The sequence below is a fragment of the Bolinopsis microptera genome, chromosome 5 (assembly GCF_026151205.1).
Source record: "Bolinopsis microptera isolate Bmic1 chromosome 5, MBARI_Bmic_1.0, whole genome shotgun sequence".
NCBI lineage: Eukaryota > Metazoa > Ctenophora > Tentaculata > Lobata > Bolinopsidae > Bolinopsis > Bolinopsis microptera.
The window spans coordinates 15,805,701-15,824,510 of record NC_087076.1 but is presented as its reverse complement, the minus strand read 5'-3'; the positions used below and the strand labels follow the sequence as shown (position 1 = coordinate 15,824,510).

Here is an 18,810-nt window from a genome sequence, read left to right as displayed (position 1 = left end):
ACTGTTTAAGGTATCCAGTCTCCACCTGACTAAAGTTATCTTCTCTCATGTGACGTGTGGTTTACTCTAGAATATAGCGTTCGGGTTTACTATTATTTTTCTGTGACCTAAAATTTCGAGGTTTTCTATACAAAATGAGTAGAGGTTCACTTGATTTCACCAAGTACACGGCTGTACCAGCCTCGACTGTGTTCTGCGGATCTCAGGTTCTTCCTCAGTTCTCTCAAATTGTCAACGTGAGTCACTGATGTCTGCGTTTTGTTATTAGGTTCGTTTATTTTGAGTTAATTAACAGTGAATACTATAGTGTGTATACAGAAAATTACTGAGAGTTTGACAAAAGGCTATTTCAGTCCTGTATGATTCTGTTACCCGAGAGAACGGCCGGGAGAGGAGCTGACAGTCCAGCTGTTTTCTCAGGAGTGCAAGCCTCTGATACTTTCGACAGTTCGTCTCATCCGCCAACTTATACCGCTTGCGCTAAATCTCCTGGATAACCTACGGTTGCTCCTAATTACTATGGCAACCCTAAATCTCCTGGTCAACCTGCAGTTGCTCCTAATTACTATGGCAACCCTAATTCTCCTGGTAAACCTGCAGTTGCTCCTAATTACTATGGCAACCCTAATTCTCCTGGTAAACCTGCAGTTGCTCCTAATTACTATGGCAACCCTAATTCTCCTGGTAAACCTGCAGTTGCTCCTAATTACTATGGCAACCCTAATTCTCCTGGTAAACCTGCAGTTGCTCCTAATTACTATGGCAACCCTAATTCTCCTGGTAAACCTGCAGTTGCTCCTAATTACTATGGCAACCCTAATTCTCCTGGTAAACCTGCAGTTGCTCCTAATTACTATGGCAACCCTAATTCTCCTGGTAAACCTGCAGTTGCTCCTAATTACTATGGCAACCCTAATTCTCCTGGTAAACCTGCAGTTGCTCCTAATTACTATGGCAACCCTAATTCTCCTGGTCAACCTACACTTGCTCCTAATTACTATAGCAACCCTAAATCTCCTGGTCAACCTGCAGTTGCTCCTAATTACTATAGCATCCCTAAATCTCCTGGTCAACCTGCAGTTGCTCCTAATTACTATGGCATCCCTAAATCCACTGCTCAACCTACAGTTGCTCCTAATTACTATAGCATCCCTAAATCTCCTGGTCAACCTACAGTTGCTCCTAATTACTATAGCATCCCTAAATCTCCTGGTCAACCTGCAGTTGCTCCTAATTACTATAGCAACCCTAAATCTCCTGGTCAACCTGCAGTTGCTCTTAATTACTATGGCAACCCTAGATCTCCTGGTCAACCTGCAGTTACTCATAATTATTACAGCAACCCTAAATCTCCTGGTCAACCTGCAGTTGCTCCTAACTACTATAACAACCCTAAATCTCCTGGTCAACCTGCAGTTGCTCCTAATTACTATAGCAACCCTAGATCTCCTGGTCAACCTGCAGTTGCTCCTAATTACTATAGCAACCCTAAATCCACTGCTCAACCTACAGTTGCGCCTAATTACTATAACAAGCCTGCAGTATTCCAATTTCCTCCTGTTCCAAGCAATGGTATCCCCGGGCAAGTAACCCGATCTGACGAAGCAACCTCCCCTGCACAGAGACCTTGTTCTAGTGTGCTCAGTTCTACGCCACTCTCAGTACCAAACATCAGCAGCTCACCTAGTACGGAGAGTAGTCAAGTCTCCTCCAGATTCAACACTGTTACCTGCAGGTTCCCTAGCCCGGCTGTCTCAACTGTACCAGAGGAGCCTTCCAGTCCTGGAAGTGGTCACCCTTCAGCGTTTCAGAGTGTCCAGGTGGATCGAGCTCATCACGGTAACCTTGGAAACTCTGATGGTTTAAACGATTCTATGCAAAATCTCAATATGGCCCCTTCCTTTCTTAACCACGAAGCTTATTCTCCTCGACAAGAGAACCCTTGTACTGCCCCTCATCTAACTGCTAATAACTTCGGATCAGAACCTAATTACACTGCATCTCCTCAACAGGCAAGATGCCCTAACACATGGTCTAATAACCCACCGTGTACCAAACTCTCTTCACCCCACACCTATGGTGGAATTCCTGGATGCACTGGCTGCCTCCTAGCAAGTCAACAGTTCCCACCACCCTCCACGAACGGTCCTAATATGAACGGTGATTCTGCAGCTGCAGGATATCCTATTCTCTGTAAATCTGTCCCTCAGTGGCAATCTGGGCCCGGTTTTAAAGCTCCTGGCTACCATATTGGTCAACAAATATCTCCAAATGTTGGGTACATTAATCAGCCATGGAGTGATAGCCCAGGTAGATTACATTATCTAAATAGTCCCCAGAGCCCCTACAATAATATCCCTGCACAGCAACTTGTACAACCTGGAGCGAGCATGTCAGGTGGACTACAAATACCTTTAAATAGCTCCGAAACCACGACTACACCCAAAAATGTGTACAGTAATCCTCCGGATAGGACAACTGCTGCTGCTCGAGAATGGAGACATCTGCCCTCTGATTACCACAATATTCCCCAACACATTTCTTACATTAGACCTTCCCATCAGAACTATGTCACTCGTCTTGCTAATTCTCCCTCTGCAGATAATCAAGGAATCTTAAATAATACGGCACTAACCGTTCCACCTGCCTTAAGTAACCAGAACCTCTGCAACCAAGTCCCAGAAACGCACTCTTCAACACTCCCTGATAACCAGGCTCCAGTACCGCAACCTCACGAGCAGTCTCCAGGTTCTAACATCAACCTCCAGTCCTCACAACGTCCCTACTGCAACATGTGCAGTCCACTACCTCAAACCATCCCCCTTCGTATCTACAACAAAATACCAGATCCTCACCTCACACTCACAGCACCAGTGGAGCCAGGACCTGGTTTAACTGATAAACGCTGTGACTCCGCCACAACTCTTTGTCCTCTGGAGAATATCCTACCTGACAACTACAAAAGTTTCCCTCTTAAACAGATTTTCAGACCTGACGGGTCCGTCTACCCGCAATATGCATGTCTTTGTAATGTGAGTGAAATTAGTTATATTTGTTTATTTTCAACAATATTGAGAATTTGAGAAATCCACCTCTTCTCTTGGACGACCAAGTGGTCAGTTCTGATGAAATTTTTACTGCCTCTCAACAACTTATGTGTATAAAGTTTTGTAGGATATCGACTATCACGTGATTTGAAGTGATACTCCACTCAGGACGATGCCCCGATGATTGTTGTACCGCGAGATATGCTGTGTTTTTCAACTCTGAGAATAGGAGACTTTAATATACACGCTAGTAAGCGATACAGGTGATGTTCTATCAAGTAATCCTATCATTGGGGGGGGTCCAACCCGATGTCCGATATGAGGGTTGATGAGGCCAAAATCGGAATCGGAAAAATCGGAAAATTGAGAAATTTACAGAATCGATCTCTAAAACCTCTCAGAAGTGATATAATTCAACCAGAACCCCTACATATGCTATATTGTTATAAGAAAACAAACCAATTGGACATTCCAATAGTATGTTTTATGTGTTTTTCCACTGCAGGGGCTTATTAGTATGCTCACTACTAGTTGGAGTTGTCATGTACTCCCAGACCCGAGTGCTTTGGCCTTTTGACGTGACATCGATTGTCGGATTGTTTCTGCTCATTAATTTTATCCCTGTTACTTGTTATTATGTATTAGTACAACACTAGGTACCGGGTTATATTTTGTGGTCCGGTCTTTAAACATACCATGATATCACTAGTACACTGCACCTTAAATGTATACCAGTAGTAGTCAAGTACATTTGTATCGTAACACATGCTTGGCTGGGGGATCATGTTTTGTGTCCGTTCGGTACCCTATATTTTCAAAACGGAAAAAAAGTAGGGCGAACAAAAACGGACAAAAACAGACAAAACATTTACATGTCCTCCTCCTCCCTAGTCTTCCTCCTCCTTCTCATCAGTCCTCCTCCTCCTCCTAAGTCTTCCTCCTCCTCCTGAGTCCTTCTCCTCCTCAGTTCTCTTCAGTCCTCTTCCTGACTCCTCGTCCTCGTCCTCGTCCTTCTCCTCAGTCCTCCTCACCCTGCTACTCAGTCCCCTCCTCCTCCTCAGTCCTACTCCCAGTCCTCCTCCTTCTCCTTCTCCTCCTCCTCCTCCTCATTTCTCCTCCTCATTTCTCCTCCTCATTTCTCCTCCTCCTTCTCCCCATCAGTCCTCCTGAGTCCTCCTCATAGTCGTCATCCTCCTCCTGAGTCCTCCTCCTCATCTTCGTCCACCTCCAGAGTCCTCCTTCTGAGTCCTCCTCCTCATCCTCCTCCTCAGTCATCCTCCTCAGTCCTCCACAGTCCTCCTCCTCCTCATCCTCCTCCTTCTCCTCTTCATCAGTCCTCATCCTCTGTCCTCCTCACAATCGTCCTCATCCTCATCCTTAGTCCTCCTCCTCCTTATCCTCCTCCTCAGTCCTCCCCCAGTCCTCCTCCTCATTCTTCTCCTTCTCCTCCTAGCCTCATCCTCCTCCTCCTTCTCCGCTTTCTTATTCTCCTAATCAGTCCTCCTCCTCCTCCTCGTCCTTAGTCCTCGTCCTCGTCCTCCTCAGTCTTCCTCCTCAGTCCTCCTCAGTCCTCCTCCTTATCATCCTCCTCCTCCTCCTCAACAGTCCTCCTCCTCCTCCTCAGTCTCCTCTTCCTCATCGTCCTCCTCAGTCCTCCTCCTCCTTCTCCTCATCAGTCCTCATCCTCAGTCCTACACTAGTCGTCCTCGTCCTCAGTCCTCCTCCTCATCCTCCTCTTCGGGCTCTTCCTTCTTCTCCTAATCAGTCCTCCTCCTCAGTCCTCCTCCTCCTCTTCCTTAACCCTTGTCCTCATCCTCCTAGTCCTCGTCCTTAGTCTTCGTCCTCCTTAGTCTTCGTCCTCAGTCCTCCTCCTCCTCCTCATCCTCCTCATCCTTCTCCTTAGTCCTCCTCCTCCTCCTCAGTCCTACTCCTCAGTCCTCCTCCTCTTCCTCATCCTCTTCAGTCCTCTTCCTCAGCGCTCATCTTATTCCTCCTCAGTCCTCCTCCTCCTCATTCCCCAGTCCTCCTCCTACTCGTCAGTCCTCCTCCTCCTCCTCCTCCTCGTCCTCATCCTCCTCGTCCTCCTCCTCAGTCCTTCTCCTCCTCAGTCCTCCTCCTTCTCCTCCTCAGTCCTCCTTCTCCTTCTCCTTATTCTCCTCCTACTCCTAAGTCCTCCTCCTCCTCCTCAGTCCTCCTCCTCCTTCTCCTCCTTTTCCTCCTTCTCCTCCTTCTCCTCCTATTCCTAAGTCCTCCTCCCCCAGTCCACCTCCTCATCAGTCCTCCGCCAGTCCTCCTTCTCCTCCTTCTCATCCTCAGTCCTCCTCCTCATCATCCTCCTCAGTCCTCCCCCAGTCCTCCTCCTCCTCAGTCCTCCCCAAGTCCTCCTCTTCCTCAGTCCTCCCCCAGTCCTCCTTCTCCTCCTCCTCATCATCAGTCCTCCTCCTCAGTCCTCGTCCTTCTCCTTCTTATCAGTCCTCCTCTTCAGTCTTCCTCCTCGTCCTCGCTCTCGTCCTCCTCCTCAGTCCTCCTCCTCCTTAGTCCTCCTCCTCCTCACCAATCAGCTGCTCCTCCTCCTCAGTCCTCCTCCTCCTCAGTCCTCCTCGGTCCTTCTCCTCCTCCTCAGTCCTCCTCGGTCCTTCTCCTCCTCCCCAGTCCTCCTCTTTCTCCTCAGTCTTCCTCCTTCTCCTCCTCCTCCTCCTCAGTTCTCCTCCTCACCCTCCTCCTCCTTCTCCTCTTCCTTCTCCTCCTAATCAGTCCTCCTCCTCAGTCGTCCTCTTCATGTCCTTAGTCATCGTCCTCATCCTCATCGTCCTTAGTCCTCGTCCTCATCCTCCTAGTCCTCGTCCTTAGTCCTCGTCCTCATCCTCCTAGTCCTCGTCCTGGTCCTCCTCTGTCCTCCTCAGTCCTCCTTCTCCTCAGTCCTCAGTCCTCCTCCTCAGTCCTCCCCCAGTCCTCCTTCTCCTCCTCCTCATCCTCAGTCCTCCTCCTCCTCCTCCTTCTCTTTCTTATCAGTCCTCCTCTCAGTCCTCGCTCTCGTCCTCGTCCTCAGTCCTTTTCGTCCTTAGCCCTCGCGTTCTCTTAGTCCTCCTCCTCCCCGTCCTCAGTCCTCCTCTTCCTCCTCACCAATCCTGCTCCTCTTCCTCAGTCCTCCCTCTCCTCTTCAGTCCTCCTCCTCTCAGTCCTCCTCCTCCTCCTCTGTCCTTCTCGGTCCTTCTCCTCCTCGTCAGTCCTCCTCCTCCTCAGTCTTCCTCCTTCTCTTCCTCCTCTCTTTTAATGTTATTTAAAATTGTGTAGACTATTCTTTGTATCTAACTGAGGATTGGAAGTTTGAGAAAGGACCATGGTCAATGGTCATTAACCGTGCTACCCATTTCTGCAGATAGCCTGTTACAAATTGTGGAGACAATTTAAATCAAAAGTTACTAAAGCGTTCCCTATTTGTTACTATTGTTATTACCAACCGTACCTCTTTCAATTGTGGACCGGGGTGGATGTTTCTGTCAAACAAGAGTTGATACGACAGTGTGTTGTTTTTCGGACGAAACGATTCTTGTTTGGAACTAGAAACCATTTTGGGGTTCTGGGACCACCACCAATCGATTTCTTGTCATATTTAAGTACAGAAATAGCTACATATATCGCCTAGAAACCTCAGAGGAAAGATTTAAATTTTCCCGATTTTTCCGATATGAGGGTTGATGAGGCCAAAATCGGGATCGGAATGATCGGAAATGATCGGGTTGGACCCCCCCCCATCATTAATTTCCAGAAAGCTGCAGTAAACCAACTAAATATTTACTTTAGCCGATGAAGATATTTTGATAAATTGGGAAAAAATAAAACAAGTGATCCTTTATATTCTCATATCTGATTGACTCTGATTTAGCTTACATCACAAAGTTTACCCAATTCAACTCTCTCAGGATTCTGATAAGTGGTATTTGGCATGAAGTGCAGGGTTCCACTTTCAAACGTAGAAACAATCCCATGAAGTACACCGTCAAAGTTAACAGTGAAAGAGTCAAGGTAATAAAATACGTGGATTTGTCTAATTTTATTTAGTTAATGATGTTATAATACAGAGCTTGTTTAATTTGGATATGTGGGTATTGGATGTTGGGTACAATTTGCAGAATGTTGTTTGGATGTTTGATGAAGGGTGTTGTACTGGTTTAAGAGTGTCACATTTTGTTATAATTGTTTAATAACTTACACAAAAGGATAACAAATTTACTATCATACAATTTATTTCGCAGTAATCTGCATTTGAGTAATTTCTTTACTTTTGATAGTTTTCCGCATTTTTAACATTAATTATAGAATATTCTCTTCACACATTTAGATCTACTTCAGATTCCTGAGGAGAGTATTGCCACAATTTCTGAGATCTGAAGCCGATGAGAGTATCAGTTCCTCTTCCTTCTTAGTGACCACTATCAGATAAGCCCCAGAGGAGCCCCAGAGGAGTAACTATTGACGCCACGTGAGAAGTTATTTGTGTTAAAGCTTATCGACTGTGGAGTGTGGACCATTCGTTATGTGCCCTTATTTGAGATAATTGTTGCAGACTTCAAGACAAAGAAACTCAAACAAACTTTGTGAAAGAATATTCCGGCTGATGTTTTAATAAGTTTGGATATCATACACGATATAAACTGACAACCAGACACAATACAGAATACAAACTCTAAGGTTTAAAATTCTTCGTGAAAACAATATGAATCAGCTTTGATTTATTCTCGAAAATTTGTGAATACAAATTTGTTAAAACCACATACTGTAAAAAATCTGAAACATTCCAATCATTGAAGTGATACTTAACTTCAAAAGAATAAAACAAAGTCATATTCTCTAACAAAAGCATATCTAAATCTTTCATCTTAAAACTTTCCATTCTCAAGTCTTTTCAGAAGGCGAAATTGATCGTTTTGTCTGAATCTGTAAGCATTGCCTCCCTACAGCGTTCTTCATTCTCCTATCAATCAATAGTTTCGTAGCACAATGACTAACTCCCTAAATCTTCTGTCATCATCTCGCTGAATCTAGGTAACAAGCTCTCCACGTTTCTATTTTGACGTCAGTCCCTATTATTGTCCTTATCAAGGCAAACCTTCCAACTATTGTGGGTATTGTCATTGTTTTTCATCCATTAGAGAGAGTGAAGCTCTTATCAGAGCACAGTTTACAATATCATTTACAACCATCGAAGTTTCTCTATCAAGATCGTCCTCTTTGTCAAGTGAAGACTCTTCTTTCTCTACGACAGAGTCATCCTTCTCTGGTACCTCCACGTTTTTCAGCACCTTCTCTCCTCGTTCAGAGCTAGATTCCTCTCTATCTACCACAGTATCTTCCTTTTCCAGGGTGTCCATGGTGTCAGTGAAGGGTCTACTGAGGTAGGTTGACTCCTTGGAGAGAGTACCCTCCTCAGGGATATCTTCTAGTCGTATCCGTAGTCTAACGTTATACTGGTACTGGTCATAGCACTGGTCGTAGTAGTCCTGTTGCTCCTCTTCCTCGTACAGGATCTCTTCTGGACTAGTATTCTTGTGGATCTGGGGAACAGTTCTTTACTGTATGTGACGGCAAACACTCAGACGGCAAACACTCAGTAAACACTCAGTAAACACTCAGATAACACTCAGTTACCGCTGAGTTTCAGGCCTTCCGGTAACGTGACCTTTGTGGTCCATGTTATTTAAATGCGTAATAACGATAAATATTACTAAGTACTAATACTAAATATAATTCTTTGAAACTTTCAGATCTTGGAGCTGCATTGTCTCATATTTTACTGATTTCAAGGATAATTTTGGGTAGAGAGCGTGTAAATCACTGTATCTACTCTTAACTTTACAGTTGTTTATGATGAGGTGAGACTTGATATTTGTCATGGATCATTACTCCTTGTTTAATTTCGGGCTAAAATAACCCACCCTATTTATTAATTTGTAAATCACTGAGCGGATCAGTCAGACACTTACCTCTACGATGTCAAATGCGTGGTTCTGATAAAATTGGCTGAAATCTTCAAAGTTCTGTCCAACCGTATCCAAAACAGATCCAGATTCTTTCTCGTCGGCATTCTCGGAAATCTGTCTTTCAAAGACTGGTTTCCGACTTCTGGGAGTAGAATCCTCGCTGTTTTCATCTGCTTGTTGTTCTAGGTCGGACGCACTGCTGGATACCTGGACTTCTGTGCTGGAAGGGTCCTGAGACCTGGATTGGTGGTTGCGTGGACTATCTCGCTGCTATCAATACTTTTGGGTGTGTCTCCCATAAAGGTTTCCAGTTCTGATGAGAGCCTCGCCTCATCAGTCGTGTCACTGGAATCCTCGGCCAATTCTTCTGCCATGAGTTTCTTTACTTCGGTTGTTCTGATGTTCTGGTCGATACTCAGGAAGTGTTCATCGTCCACGTCCTCGACTCGAACGTCATCAACTTGTCGGCTCTCAGCCGCTACAATCTCATTAACCTTTGAATCATCAATTTCCTGATTTTCTGTTGTGACAATTTCAGTCACCTCCTCTTTTTCAGAAGATTCATTAACGTCAGTAACACTTTCTATAGTCTCCAGGATGTCCTCTCTTAGAATATCTGCACTTTTTGTATGATCCTCTTTGGAAAATATCGGCTCAGGAGACGTCTCATCTTCAAGGACATCTTCTATCATTACCAGCTCGTTGTTGTTTGTTTCCCTTTTTAATTTACGGCTTTCCTCAATTACTGTAGCAGCAGTGTCTTCATAGATATCTTCGGATTCTGCGAGCGTTTGTCGCGAATCCGCATCTAATATCTCTTCGTTAGTGTTGCTTCCCTTTACATCGTCACTAGCAAGTTCGTGTGCTGGTTCTTCAAAGGTCTCATATTCGACGGGAATATGAATTTCTAGAACCTCCTCATGATAAACCGGTTTCTGTCTCAGTCTCCATCACTTCGACTGGTGCATACTCATCAGCCTCAACCTCCACTGCCACCTCGGAGGAATTATTTTCATCGTCCCTTTCATCAGGCTTCTGGTTGTGAGGAGGTACAGTTACAGAGTCTAGTAATTGTAAAGACTCGTTAGTAGAGGTTACTTCAATGTCAGCCAGCTGTGACGCTGTATCTTCATCAGCTGGTTCAGGGACTCCTCCAGTTCCAGGGACTCCTGCAGTTTGTTCTTGTGACACGTGCTCTACGACCTCGGCAATACTTTCCGTTTCATCTGTAACCGTTTCAGCTTCATCATCTATACTTTCTTCACCATCATTATTTCCGGTTTCTACGTTCGTGGCATCTTCGCTAACAATGTATTCTTCTTCCTTATTTTGGGTTATGTTATCTAACTGTACCCCCTCAAACGTACTATCACTGTGTTCTTCAGTTGCACTGTCATCACTGGAATCTCCACTGGATTCGTCTCCGCCACTCTCTTTAGTGAGGGTAGTTATCGTTACTACTGGTGGTGAGGGGGAATACTCCCTCACTTCTTGTTGGAGGTCCGCCGATACTTGGCTCGGTTCCAGCTGAGGATGTGAATGTGATGCCTGGTTCACTGTACCTGTTATAGTGATTGGAGGAAAGTTGGGGGTTCGACTGCAACTGTTCATGTACTCCGTCAGTTCTCTGTCCTCGTGCAGGTTTGATTTATCGGAGGTGGCACTGAAGGGAGTGTAACTGGGTTGTGGGGAGGCGACTGGGGTGTGGTCTGCCTTGCCCGGGGTGTTGGGTGTGCGTCTTTCTCCTTCTGGAGATTTGTTATCGTCATCATAACATTCCATCTCCGTTAGTGACCTGCAGTTGTGATGTTTTTAGTGGTTTATAGATGATTTTCACACTGTTACTAGAATTATGATAAGTAGAACTTTCATGAATAATTGTTATGAAAAGTAGAATTCTCCCGAGCAGTTTGTCATTGAATATTTAAATTTTAAAGTAAGGAGTTTTGAGTCTTATAATTTAGAATTACCTTATTTCTCTGATGACGGACTGTGCTGAGGACGGTGATATTACTTGTAAACTTGTCAGAGATCTGATCTGTCTCAAAATCTCACTTGATTTATGTCTCGACCGGTTACTCTGAAATAATAACGATTAAATTTTAAACGACCTCAATTTAATTGTAATCTTTTAAGAATCCTAACAAATGATGTAGAAGGATGATATGTCTTGAAAAATTCACAATTTCACTCTAAGTCTCAAACTGCAAGGTTTTAACTTAGAAGCTTACTCTTGTGGCTGATCGAGTTGTAGCTGATCGAACTGTTTTTACGTCAGAAACTGATGAAATGTGTCCCGACCCGTATGCCTCGTCTGATTCTGTACTGCTGAGACAGGCTTCGTTTTCACTTTCTCCAATCAGTGGACTCGATGAGGATGTCATTGACCGAGTAGTTTTGGATACCTGCACGGTTTGAATATGTGAATACTTGGTTTTTAATCTAATTCGAAATTATTAAGTTCATGCTTCCCGAGCATTAAGTTACAGATTAGAGCTGTCGCCTATCGTATTAACAGGGTGATGCATAAAAATCTGGTCTAAGTTCATTATCGCTTTAAATTAGTTGAATTTAAAATTTTGACATTTTCAATAAAATAAACAGGTTCTTTGAAAAATTTTAAAAACATTAACAATCAATGTTAAAGTTCGGAAATCCCCAGCTTGTACGCTCGAAGAATCTTTTTCTCGTCATAGCTTGTGCAGTCGAAGTCGCTAGTACTGGATTATTTCGATGTACGCCCGAAATCTTCTCCCCAAAACAGAAACTGCTGCTCTGGCGAATTATACAGCGTTGTTCCTATGTATTTTAGCACTTTTCATCATTTTCGAAGCATGATTTTGAGTCTTTTGATAGTTCCAGAAATATGCGACCATTTCTGAAACATGATTCTGAGTCTTTTAATAGTTCCAGAAATATGCGACTGGACACAGCCGGATCACACTGCAAGCTCTCATCCAGAAATGTTAGTTTTATGATTTACTTCTCTCTTCTGAGCCCCTCTTTTTCTCCGGTCCAGTTCCCTCTCTTGCGCTCTATACGTTCAGACGTTTACACTGACTTAAGACATTGTACATAATGGACTTAGGAAAGCCTTGATGGTCCATTAAATGATGATCTGTCATACATATCCAATCGTTGTAGAGTTGTAGCGGTGTTTCCATCTTTCAGGAAACTGTACTAAATTATTTCGGCGCTGTTCTTGCTGACAACTGAAATTTTTCACCAGATAACTTTTAGATAACCTCCCCGGTATTTTTGGAATGCTCGTTCACACGGGACAGATTATTGATTTCCGCGCAGTCCAGATTTTTATTCATCACCCATGGCGTTATTTCACAGCTCAATACAGACTAATTTTTGAAAACGATTTTTACAAGCCTGAACTGAGGACCACGTACTTTAAAAAGTTGGATTTAATTACCAGTTCTTTAAATAAAATTACTCTGTATTATACTAGGAAATTCAAATAAGACAAAGGAAAAAGGACAAAGGAAAAAGACTGCAGGTCATGAACCTTTTTGCTTGTTTAAAGTCGTAGTGACATTTTTCGAAGTACATACGAAATATTGTTCAAATCGAATACCTTTTTAGATTTTGAAGTGGAAACATTAAGCGGTTCCTCCATTTTTAACTTCGCCTCAATCTGCTTAGGCGACTGATTAGAGCCTTTCTTTGATTTCGCTGACGAGGTCGCTCTAGATTTGGAGGATCTAGCCGAGGGAGTTCGTGTTGTGAGAGCAGGTTGGTCTGACGCTTCATCTTCTATCATTTCTATTTGTTGCTCAACTATACCAATCTTTGCGTGCTTCTTCGCAAATTGACCTGCATCAGTTCGATAAATGTTGGTTCTAAAGTTAAATTATTATCTACAGCGAGAATATTCTCAATCGAAGCCTTTTTCTCAATCAAAGCCCCCATGATCCTTTATGAGCCGATTCAATAAAAGAAGGCCCGACCGATTTAAGAATTTCAAATAGTAAGAGGATAATGTAGGAATAGTGTCGCTAATTCGCATTACTTACTGAGTTCCCTATCATTCATCGATAGTATGTTTTCTGTCACCCCATGTCTTACTACCTCCACAAACCGTTCTCCCGAAATCCTGGTTTCAACATTGTTAGTAGGTGTTCGAGACAGGCTCAATTATTATTGCAATATTGTAAATTTGCGGTGTTATTGATATACAAATTAATTACTTGTGGATTCGATGACGCACTGGGTACGAAATTCTTGCGGAAAACCTCAGATTTAAATGAATTGTAATGACTAATGAGACGTAAGTATCTAAATTAGAATGCTCGTAAGATTTTATGGGCAGGTTAAGACTTTAGTTACTCACTGTGTCGAGCCGCAGGCACATTTAGCACAGACTTGGAGGTCCTTAGCACAAGTAACGCAGATCTTGTAGAAGTCGAAGTCTATCACTGACTTCTGGCACTTTTCACTGAAGTTCAGTAAGTTTAACGATGGATAATTGAATAGGTAGTGTATTTTTGACTGTTTTAAATTTAAAACATATCAACATTTAAGAGAAGGCTTATCTTTTCACTTCAAGAAACATGAAATTATCGTAAGACCAAAATACCAAGGTTTCATCTTCTCCAGGCTCCGGTATTTAGTGTAACCTCTCTTTAACTTCTCGTGTATCTGTAACTTGCATGTTTCACATACCACCCCAGCATACTTCTTGTTCAACTTGACATCATCTGCAGGCTTGTGTCCTGCTCCTGATAAGTGTATGAGCGTTTATGTGCTGAACATATTGTTGAGATGTGAGATATCAGTAGGTTTGGTTCAGAGTTTCACATGTTTTGAGCACTCAATGTATTAATATTATGCAAGATTTATGAGTGTGATATTACCCGTTTTTGCAACTACCTTAAAAGGTTAAAAACTCTGCAGCATAACTTAGATAGTAGTAAAAAAACACTCAACATTTCTGAAATAAAATGCATATTATTCAAAGTTCACAAGCCACTTATTAATCCGGATGTTAGTGATGTGAAGCTGATCTTACCTCCTCTATTAGCAGCCACAACTCTGTTAACAGTTCCTGCAACACCTCTCCCCGGATTTGCCCTATTCACTGCTCCCGCTAAGTTCCTCCCTCCTCGTCCTCCTCTGTTGCTCTCCTCCACCCGTCCCGACTTTTTACGAGCATCCTCATCTTTACGGTTACCAGACCGAGCTGGTCTTGCTGGTTCCTCGTTGACATTCCTCCCTGATCTGGCACGTGGTGCAGGGTTGGTAACCTCCAGTTTCCCGGACCTAGCTCTGGGACCTGGAGCTGATTGCCTCGCTGTTGCTTTGGAGATGGGAGGCAGTCTAGTCCTGCCGGCACTGCCAGAAAGGGCGGCTGAGTCCCTCTTTTTGGATTCTGTTCGAGATGTGGTCTGGTTCATGACTCCTTCCCACCTGTCATCACTCGTGTTAGCGACCAGAAACATGGCTGTTCTCAGATTATATCAGAAATTAGAGGGACAGAAAAAACGAATTGGAGTTAAGCAATGCAAAATAATTTGTGGAGATGCAGGGAACGATTCTTTACGCAAAATCATGCTTCATCAATTATATTGCTACTTTTATAAAGTCGCTAGCATAATATAAAGATAAAAGAACACGAGCAACTAATTTCATATTGTACACAATACACATGTGCAAAGAAATAGTAAACTCAAACATTTGCTGGACTGAATTTATTTTAACCGCTGTATTTCACTATCCTATATTTTATAGTGTTACCTTTCACGGTATGCCTTAGAGAAGACTTGTTCTGAGTTTCTGTCGCGTTCGATGTTCCTCGAGAGCCGATTAAGTGTCTTGTCTCTTATATTTTCTTTCTTTCTGTTCACCTTTAACCTGACAGATCTCTAGCTTAGTTTGGATTTCTACTGACATGTACATGCTTACATGGTTAGATTTTTTAAGTATTTGAGAAGCACTGCGGATGCCAAGGCACAATGGTTGCACAACTTCTACGACAGATTTTGCTACGTTGACCACAACATTTGATAGGTTATCCAATCGACAAGATCGCGAAATTACAGAGAATGTGGCAAAATGAATCTATGAATGTAAATACCTTAGGTGAAATAAAACTCGATCTAAAAACGAACAAACTTGGATCGTGACGAGAGAGTGTCCTTATCAAAAGTTTTCTCAGAAGAAGAACTACGTTTACGTTGGCTCAAATTAGTTAAACTGTATGACTTTGACAGCCTTCCGAGCTTGTCGACGGTGCTCTCCGAACGAAATTTGTCCAAACTAGCTGTTGACCGTGAAATACTCATCATGCTGCAAAAATCACACAAATTGTACGCTCAGTGACGAAGAAATGGCATGCAGGACCGCCTTACGATCTCTGTTAAATACTGCTCGTCAATCTGTTATCGTAACAAGTCTTTACGCCAGAGATACGCACGAGTACGCACGCTGATAAACAACCTGAGTATGTGACGCTGTCATGATTCCCCTGAAACCCAGCCCAGATATTCATGGTTTACCTTTGTTTGACCATTCTCAGGACGTTCTGGCAGCTGGCATGTGCTGCAGTTAAAACTGTACTTGCGTTACAATATCTAAAAAACTTCCTTGCTTGCCAGCAAAAGTCACGTGTCATCCTACGAGCTCGTCACGTGACTCTTTATTTATGGCCGATCATATGGTTACCCCGGACAAGTTAAACTCGTCTTCGTGATGATACGTGCACATGCGAGGAGGAAAATGTTGTGAATATGAAACTTGGGAAGTTATCCAATCGTTGTTGAGTCGTTACCGAATGATGTGTTTTAAATTTGTACAGAGATCAAAACGTAATTTTACGCATAATTTACATTTTACTTGTTAAAATTCAAATCATCAGCTCTTGGTCATCAGTAGCATTGGCTAGATAACATGTTCGTTTTGTGATGTAATTAAGTTTTAAACGTGATTGAAATTGTTAACACTTAAGCATTGTTTGAAACAATTGCGAATAGAAGATTTTAAAATTATCTCATCAGAAATTTAATGCTTATGACGTATTGTCATCTAAATCTGGATTTTTATCTCGATTCAACTTTAGTCTGATCTTACCAAATTAAATTTAAAGAGAACACTTTTCAATTGATGATAATTTTCATTTTTATGTAGGATTATAATTATATCTCTGCTTCTCCGAATGGTTTCATGAACCGTTCAGCCGTTATGATCACCGATTCAAACTTTTTTGTTCGCTTTGATAATTATCATTTATTCATCCTAAGTGAAAAAAAAACAAGATCATATTAAGAAATCGTTCATATTTTGAATATTGATGTATACACATAGTTTTGTAAAAAATTCAAGTCAATTTGATAAAGTTCGCGGAGTAACTGTTCCAAGCCTGTCGTAATTTCACTAATTAAAGTAATAATGAACATATTGTAGTAAAGAAAGACACTACATTCATAAACATTCCCAATTCCCATGTCCCCAAATCATAGGATTAATCGAAAATTTAACGTATTAAATCCTTGGAAATAAAATAAGATGCAATAAACTTTTATCAGTTAAAAACACCAAATCAATCTAGCTTTACAATACTAAAGACAACTTTAATCTTTTAGAACAAAAAACCGAATTCAGGATTAAATAAAGGTTTTCGATCGCTTTAAGTACATTAAAAGATTGTTTAAAATTATCCGAATCATATAAGTAAAGTGTAAATAATTTAATTAGCTGAGTTTCCAGTTTCACATTATAAATTGTTCAGATTGTTCCTCGTCTAAAGTGTACAACACGTGACACAATATCAGTCACCACAGTAACAATTAGTTTCCTCGGATACGTAATTCAGAAGATCCACTAACTCCTTGGTCATGGTAACGCCAGCAATTCTTTCTGTAATTAAAAAGGTATTAGGGAATTATCAGCTGAAACAACAGGGTCTTATCCAACGAGAATCATGCAATTTACCAAATCTCTAGTACACTAATTCAACCAAGGTAAAATCAAGAATTATAAATTCTAATTGTATAATATATTCCCTATAAAATACGATTTCCATACCACTAACTCCGTCCCAGGTGGAAGTAAGTTGCTGAGCCAGATCTTGTGTCAGGACTTGGTTCAGGTAATCTTCAGATTGGAGCATGAACCAGGGCCTACCTTCAGTTTCAACACAGTCTACGATTTTCCAGAATTTTATCAGATCTTCTGTTATTGTGAACCCTACCAGTTTCTCTGAAATACAGTTAATTTTGATAACAAAATATCATATATCATATTCAGTTTACTATTGAAATAAAGTTTATAATGATAATATGATAATAACAATTAATATTAAGTTGAATATAAATCTCACGTGCAATATCATCCCAACTAGTCCGGATCTGCTCTGATTGTTCAGGGGAGACTGTCTGGTTGATAAACTGCTCAGAAAGAAAGATGTTCCAATCCCATTTGTTCTTGGTGTTGTTGTACTTCTCCAGCTCTTTCACTGCTCTGTCCAGTCCTTTCTCTGTCTCATTAAGTCTTGTTGAAACTTCCAGAAGCTTCTCAGCAGTCTCGTTTAGCTTAGTTTTTGCCTCCATCAGTTGCGAATAAAGCGTATTTACCGAAGCAGCACATGTTCCTGTCATGTCTACTTCAGTGATAGTCCCGCTCCTCGGCTGCTTGAATATTTCCTCCCACTTCAAAAGACGGACCTCCTCGTGCTGATCCACAACCATGTTGATACACATCCCATCATCTGCCATTGTCTTTACTTCACTGGCTGTCAGTTCTTTAGCGTAGAAGTTAAGGTTAACCATTTCTCCTCCGAACTCTTTGTTACTCTCGTCTCCTCTCCAGTTTCCCAGTGTGAGTGTTTGTCCGGTTTTCAGTAACCTGCCAGATGGAGTCTGCTGGGAACCCAACATCTGCCCGTTCACGTAGTACTTGTGAGAGCGGGACGAGGCCCCCCATGTAACACACGTGTGAAACCACGTGTTCTTACTCACTGTGAACTTGCCCTTCAATTGCATACAGGAATCAAATATACAGATGTAACCTCCATCATCCAGCATTGTCAGCTCAGCGTTACTAAAGCTACCATAGTAAAAGACTGTAGGGTAGGTAGCAGATCCAAGAGACTTGATCCATCCACATATTGAGATGGCTTGTGTGTACTGGCTGAAATCTGGGTTGAATTGTATATAACTACTTGGTTCCTGAGTAAACCGGAGTACTTTGAACGTCGACAATATATCAGAAGAAACGCGAGAGGTTGCAACCAGCAGAGTTATGAAGAGGAGATTGGCAGACATGTTTCACTTACTGACTACTGTGAATCGGGTGTCTTGGTGTCCTATCAAACAGTCACAAATTAGCGGGAGATTTTTAAAAGTAACAAGGATTAATTTTACAATTTGAGATAGGTAAACTTGATCTGGGTAAACTTGAGTGCTGTAAGTGTAAATTCAGAAAACGAACTCAGGGAAAAGCAGCTAACACGACAAGGTGCTATGAGCAGAGTTAATAAGACGAGATAGACGAATAGAACATGTTTCACGGAGCTTAGCTTCTTGGTATAACTGTCGAGCTTACCAGGAAATATTGAACAATTGGAGATAAAAATAATCATGAATAAATAGAAGATGGTAGATTTATAGGTGCAGTCCTCAATAATACTAGCAAATTTCTATTGGTTACTTTTGGGATTTTCGGGCAGGACGACAGTTATCAAACTTATCATCTGTATGGCTTCTATATGTGAGATTTTAGCCAAGGTGATGGAAAGATATAGTGATAAAAGCATTATGATATCCCGATATTATAAT

General features: G+C 42.1%; 3 protein-coding genes across 5 annotated transcripts; 1 reads left to right on the top strand and 2 right to left on the bottom strand.

Annotated features, from left to right (window-relative positions):
• The first annotated feature begins 134 nt into the window (after window positions 1–134).
• LOC134815483 (mucin-2-like) lies at window positions 135–7,439 on the top strand. The gene is made up of 5 exons (XM_063824019.1): window positions 135–236; window positions 354–447; window positions 553–2,998; window positions 6,971–7,073; window positions 7,401–7,439. The coding sequence occupies exons 1-5, from the start codon at window positions 135–137 to the stop codon at window positions 7,437–7,439; spliced, it is 2,784 nt and encodes a 927-aa protein (XP_063680089.1).
• A 203-nt stretch (window positions 7,440–7,642) lies between these two features.
• On the bottom strand, window positions 7,643–15,407 carry LOC134815038 (uncharacterized). 3 transcript variants are annotated; one of them, XM_063823486.1, is made up of 11 exons: window positions 15,152–15,407; window positions 14,774–14,890; window positions 14,049–14,446; window positions 13,617–13,758; window positions 13,371–13,475; window positions 13,054–13,133; window positions 12,615–12,853; window positions 11,260–11,433; window positions 10,999–11,108; window positions 9,032–10,823; window positions 7,643–8,602 (listed from the first exon to the last, which is right to left on the bottom strand). In XM_063823486.1, the coding sequence occupies exons 1-10, from the start codon at window positions 15,322–15,324 to the stop codon at window positions 9,947–9,949; spliced, it is 2,415 nt and encodes an 804-aa protein (XP_063679556.1). In that variant the 5' UTR covers window positions 15,325–15,407; the 3' UTR covers window positions 7,643–8,602; window positions 9,032–9,946. The 3 variants fall into 3 exon arrangements, with proteins under 3 accessions (XP_063679556.1, XP_063679558.1, XP_063679557.1); XM_063823488.1 differs by having other exon boundaries at window positions 10,591–10,823; XM_063823487.1 differs by having other exon boundaries at window positions 15,114–15,372.
• Window positions 15,408–16,577: 1,170 nt separating this feature from the next.
• Window positions 16,578–18,333, bottom strand: LOC134815370 (uncharacterized). The gene is made up of 3 exons (XM_063823901.1): window positions 17,355–18,333; window positions 17,060–17,233; window positions 16,578–16,891 (listed from the first exon to the last, which is right to left on the bottom strand). Exons 1-3 carry the CDS (start codon window positions 18,295–18,297, stop codon window positions 16,803–16,805), a joined length of 1,206 nt encoding a protein of 401 aa, XP_063679971.1. The 5' UTR covers window positions 18,298–18,333; the 3' UTR covers window positions 16,578–16,802.
• Window positions 18,334–18,810: the final 477 nt, after the last annotated feature.

Excerpts from the sequence above, each read along its gene's own strand:
- LOC134815483 (XM_063824019.1), top strand. The coding sequence starts at position 135 with ATGAGTAGAGGTTCACTTGATTTCACCAAGTACACGGCTGTACCAGCC. Across the intron at positions 448-552 it reads AGCCTCTGATACTTTCGACA|TTGCTCCTAATTACTATGGC; the intron begins GTTCGTCTCATC and ends GTCAACCTGCAG. Across the intron at positions 2,999-6,970 it reads CAGATTTTCAGACCTGACGG|GATTCTGATAAGTGGTATTT; the intron begins GTCCGTCTACCC and ends CAACTCTCTCAG.
- LOC134815038 (XM_063823486.1), bottom strand. The coding sequence starts at position 15,324 with ATGATGAGTATTTCACGGTCAACAGCTAGTTTGGACAAATTTCGTTCG. Across the intron at positions 14,891-15,151 it reads ACTCTCTCGTCACGATCCAA|GTTAAAGGTGAACAGAAAGA; the intron begins GTTTGTTCGTTT and ends GAGATCTGTCAG. Across the intron at positions 12,854-13,053 it reads GATGAATGATAGGGAACTCA|GTCAATTTGCGAAGAAGCAC; the intron begins GTAAGTAATGCG and ends GAACTGATGCAG.
- LOC134815370 (XM_063823901.1), bottom strand. The coding sequence starts at position 18,297 with ATGTCTGCCAATCTCCTCTTCATAACTCTGCTGGTTGCAACCTCTCGC. Across the intron at positions 17,234-17,354 it reads TAGTTGGGATGATATTGCAC|AGAAACTGGTAGGGTTCACA; the intron begins GTGAGATTTATA and ends ACTGTATTTCAG. Across the intron at positions 16,892-17,059 it reads CACCTGGGACGGAGTTAGTG|AAAGAATTGCTGGCGTTACC; the intron begins GTATGGAAATCG and ends TTTTAATTACAG.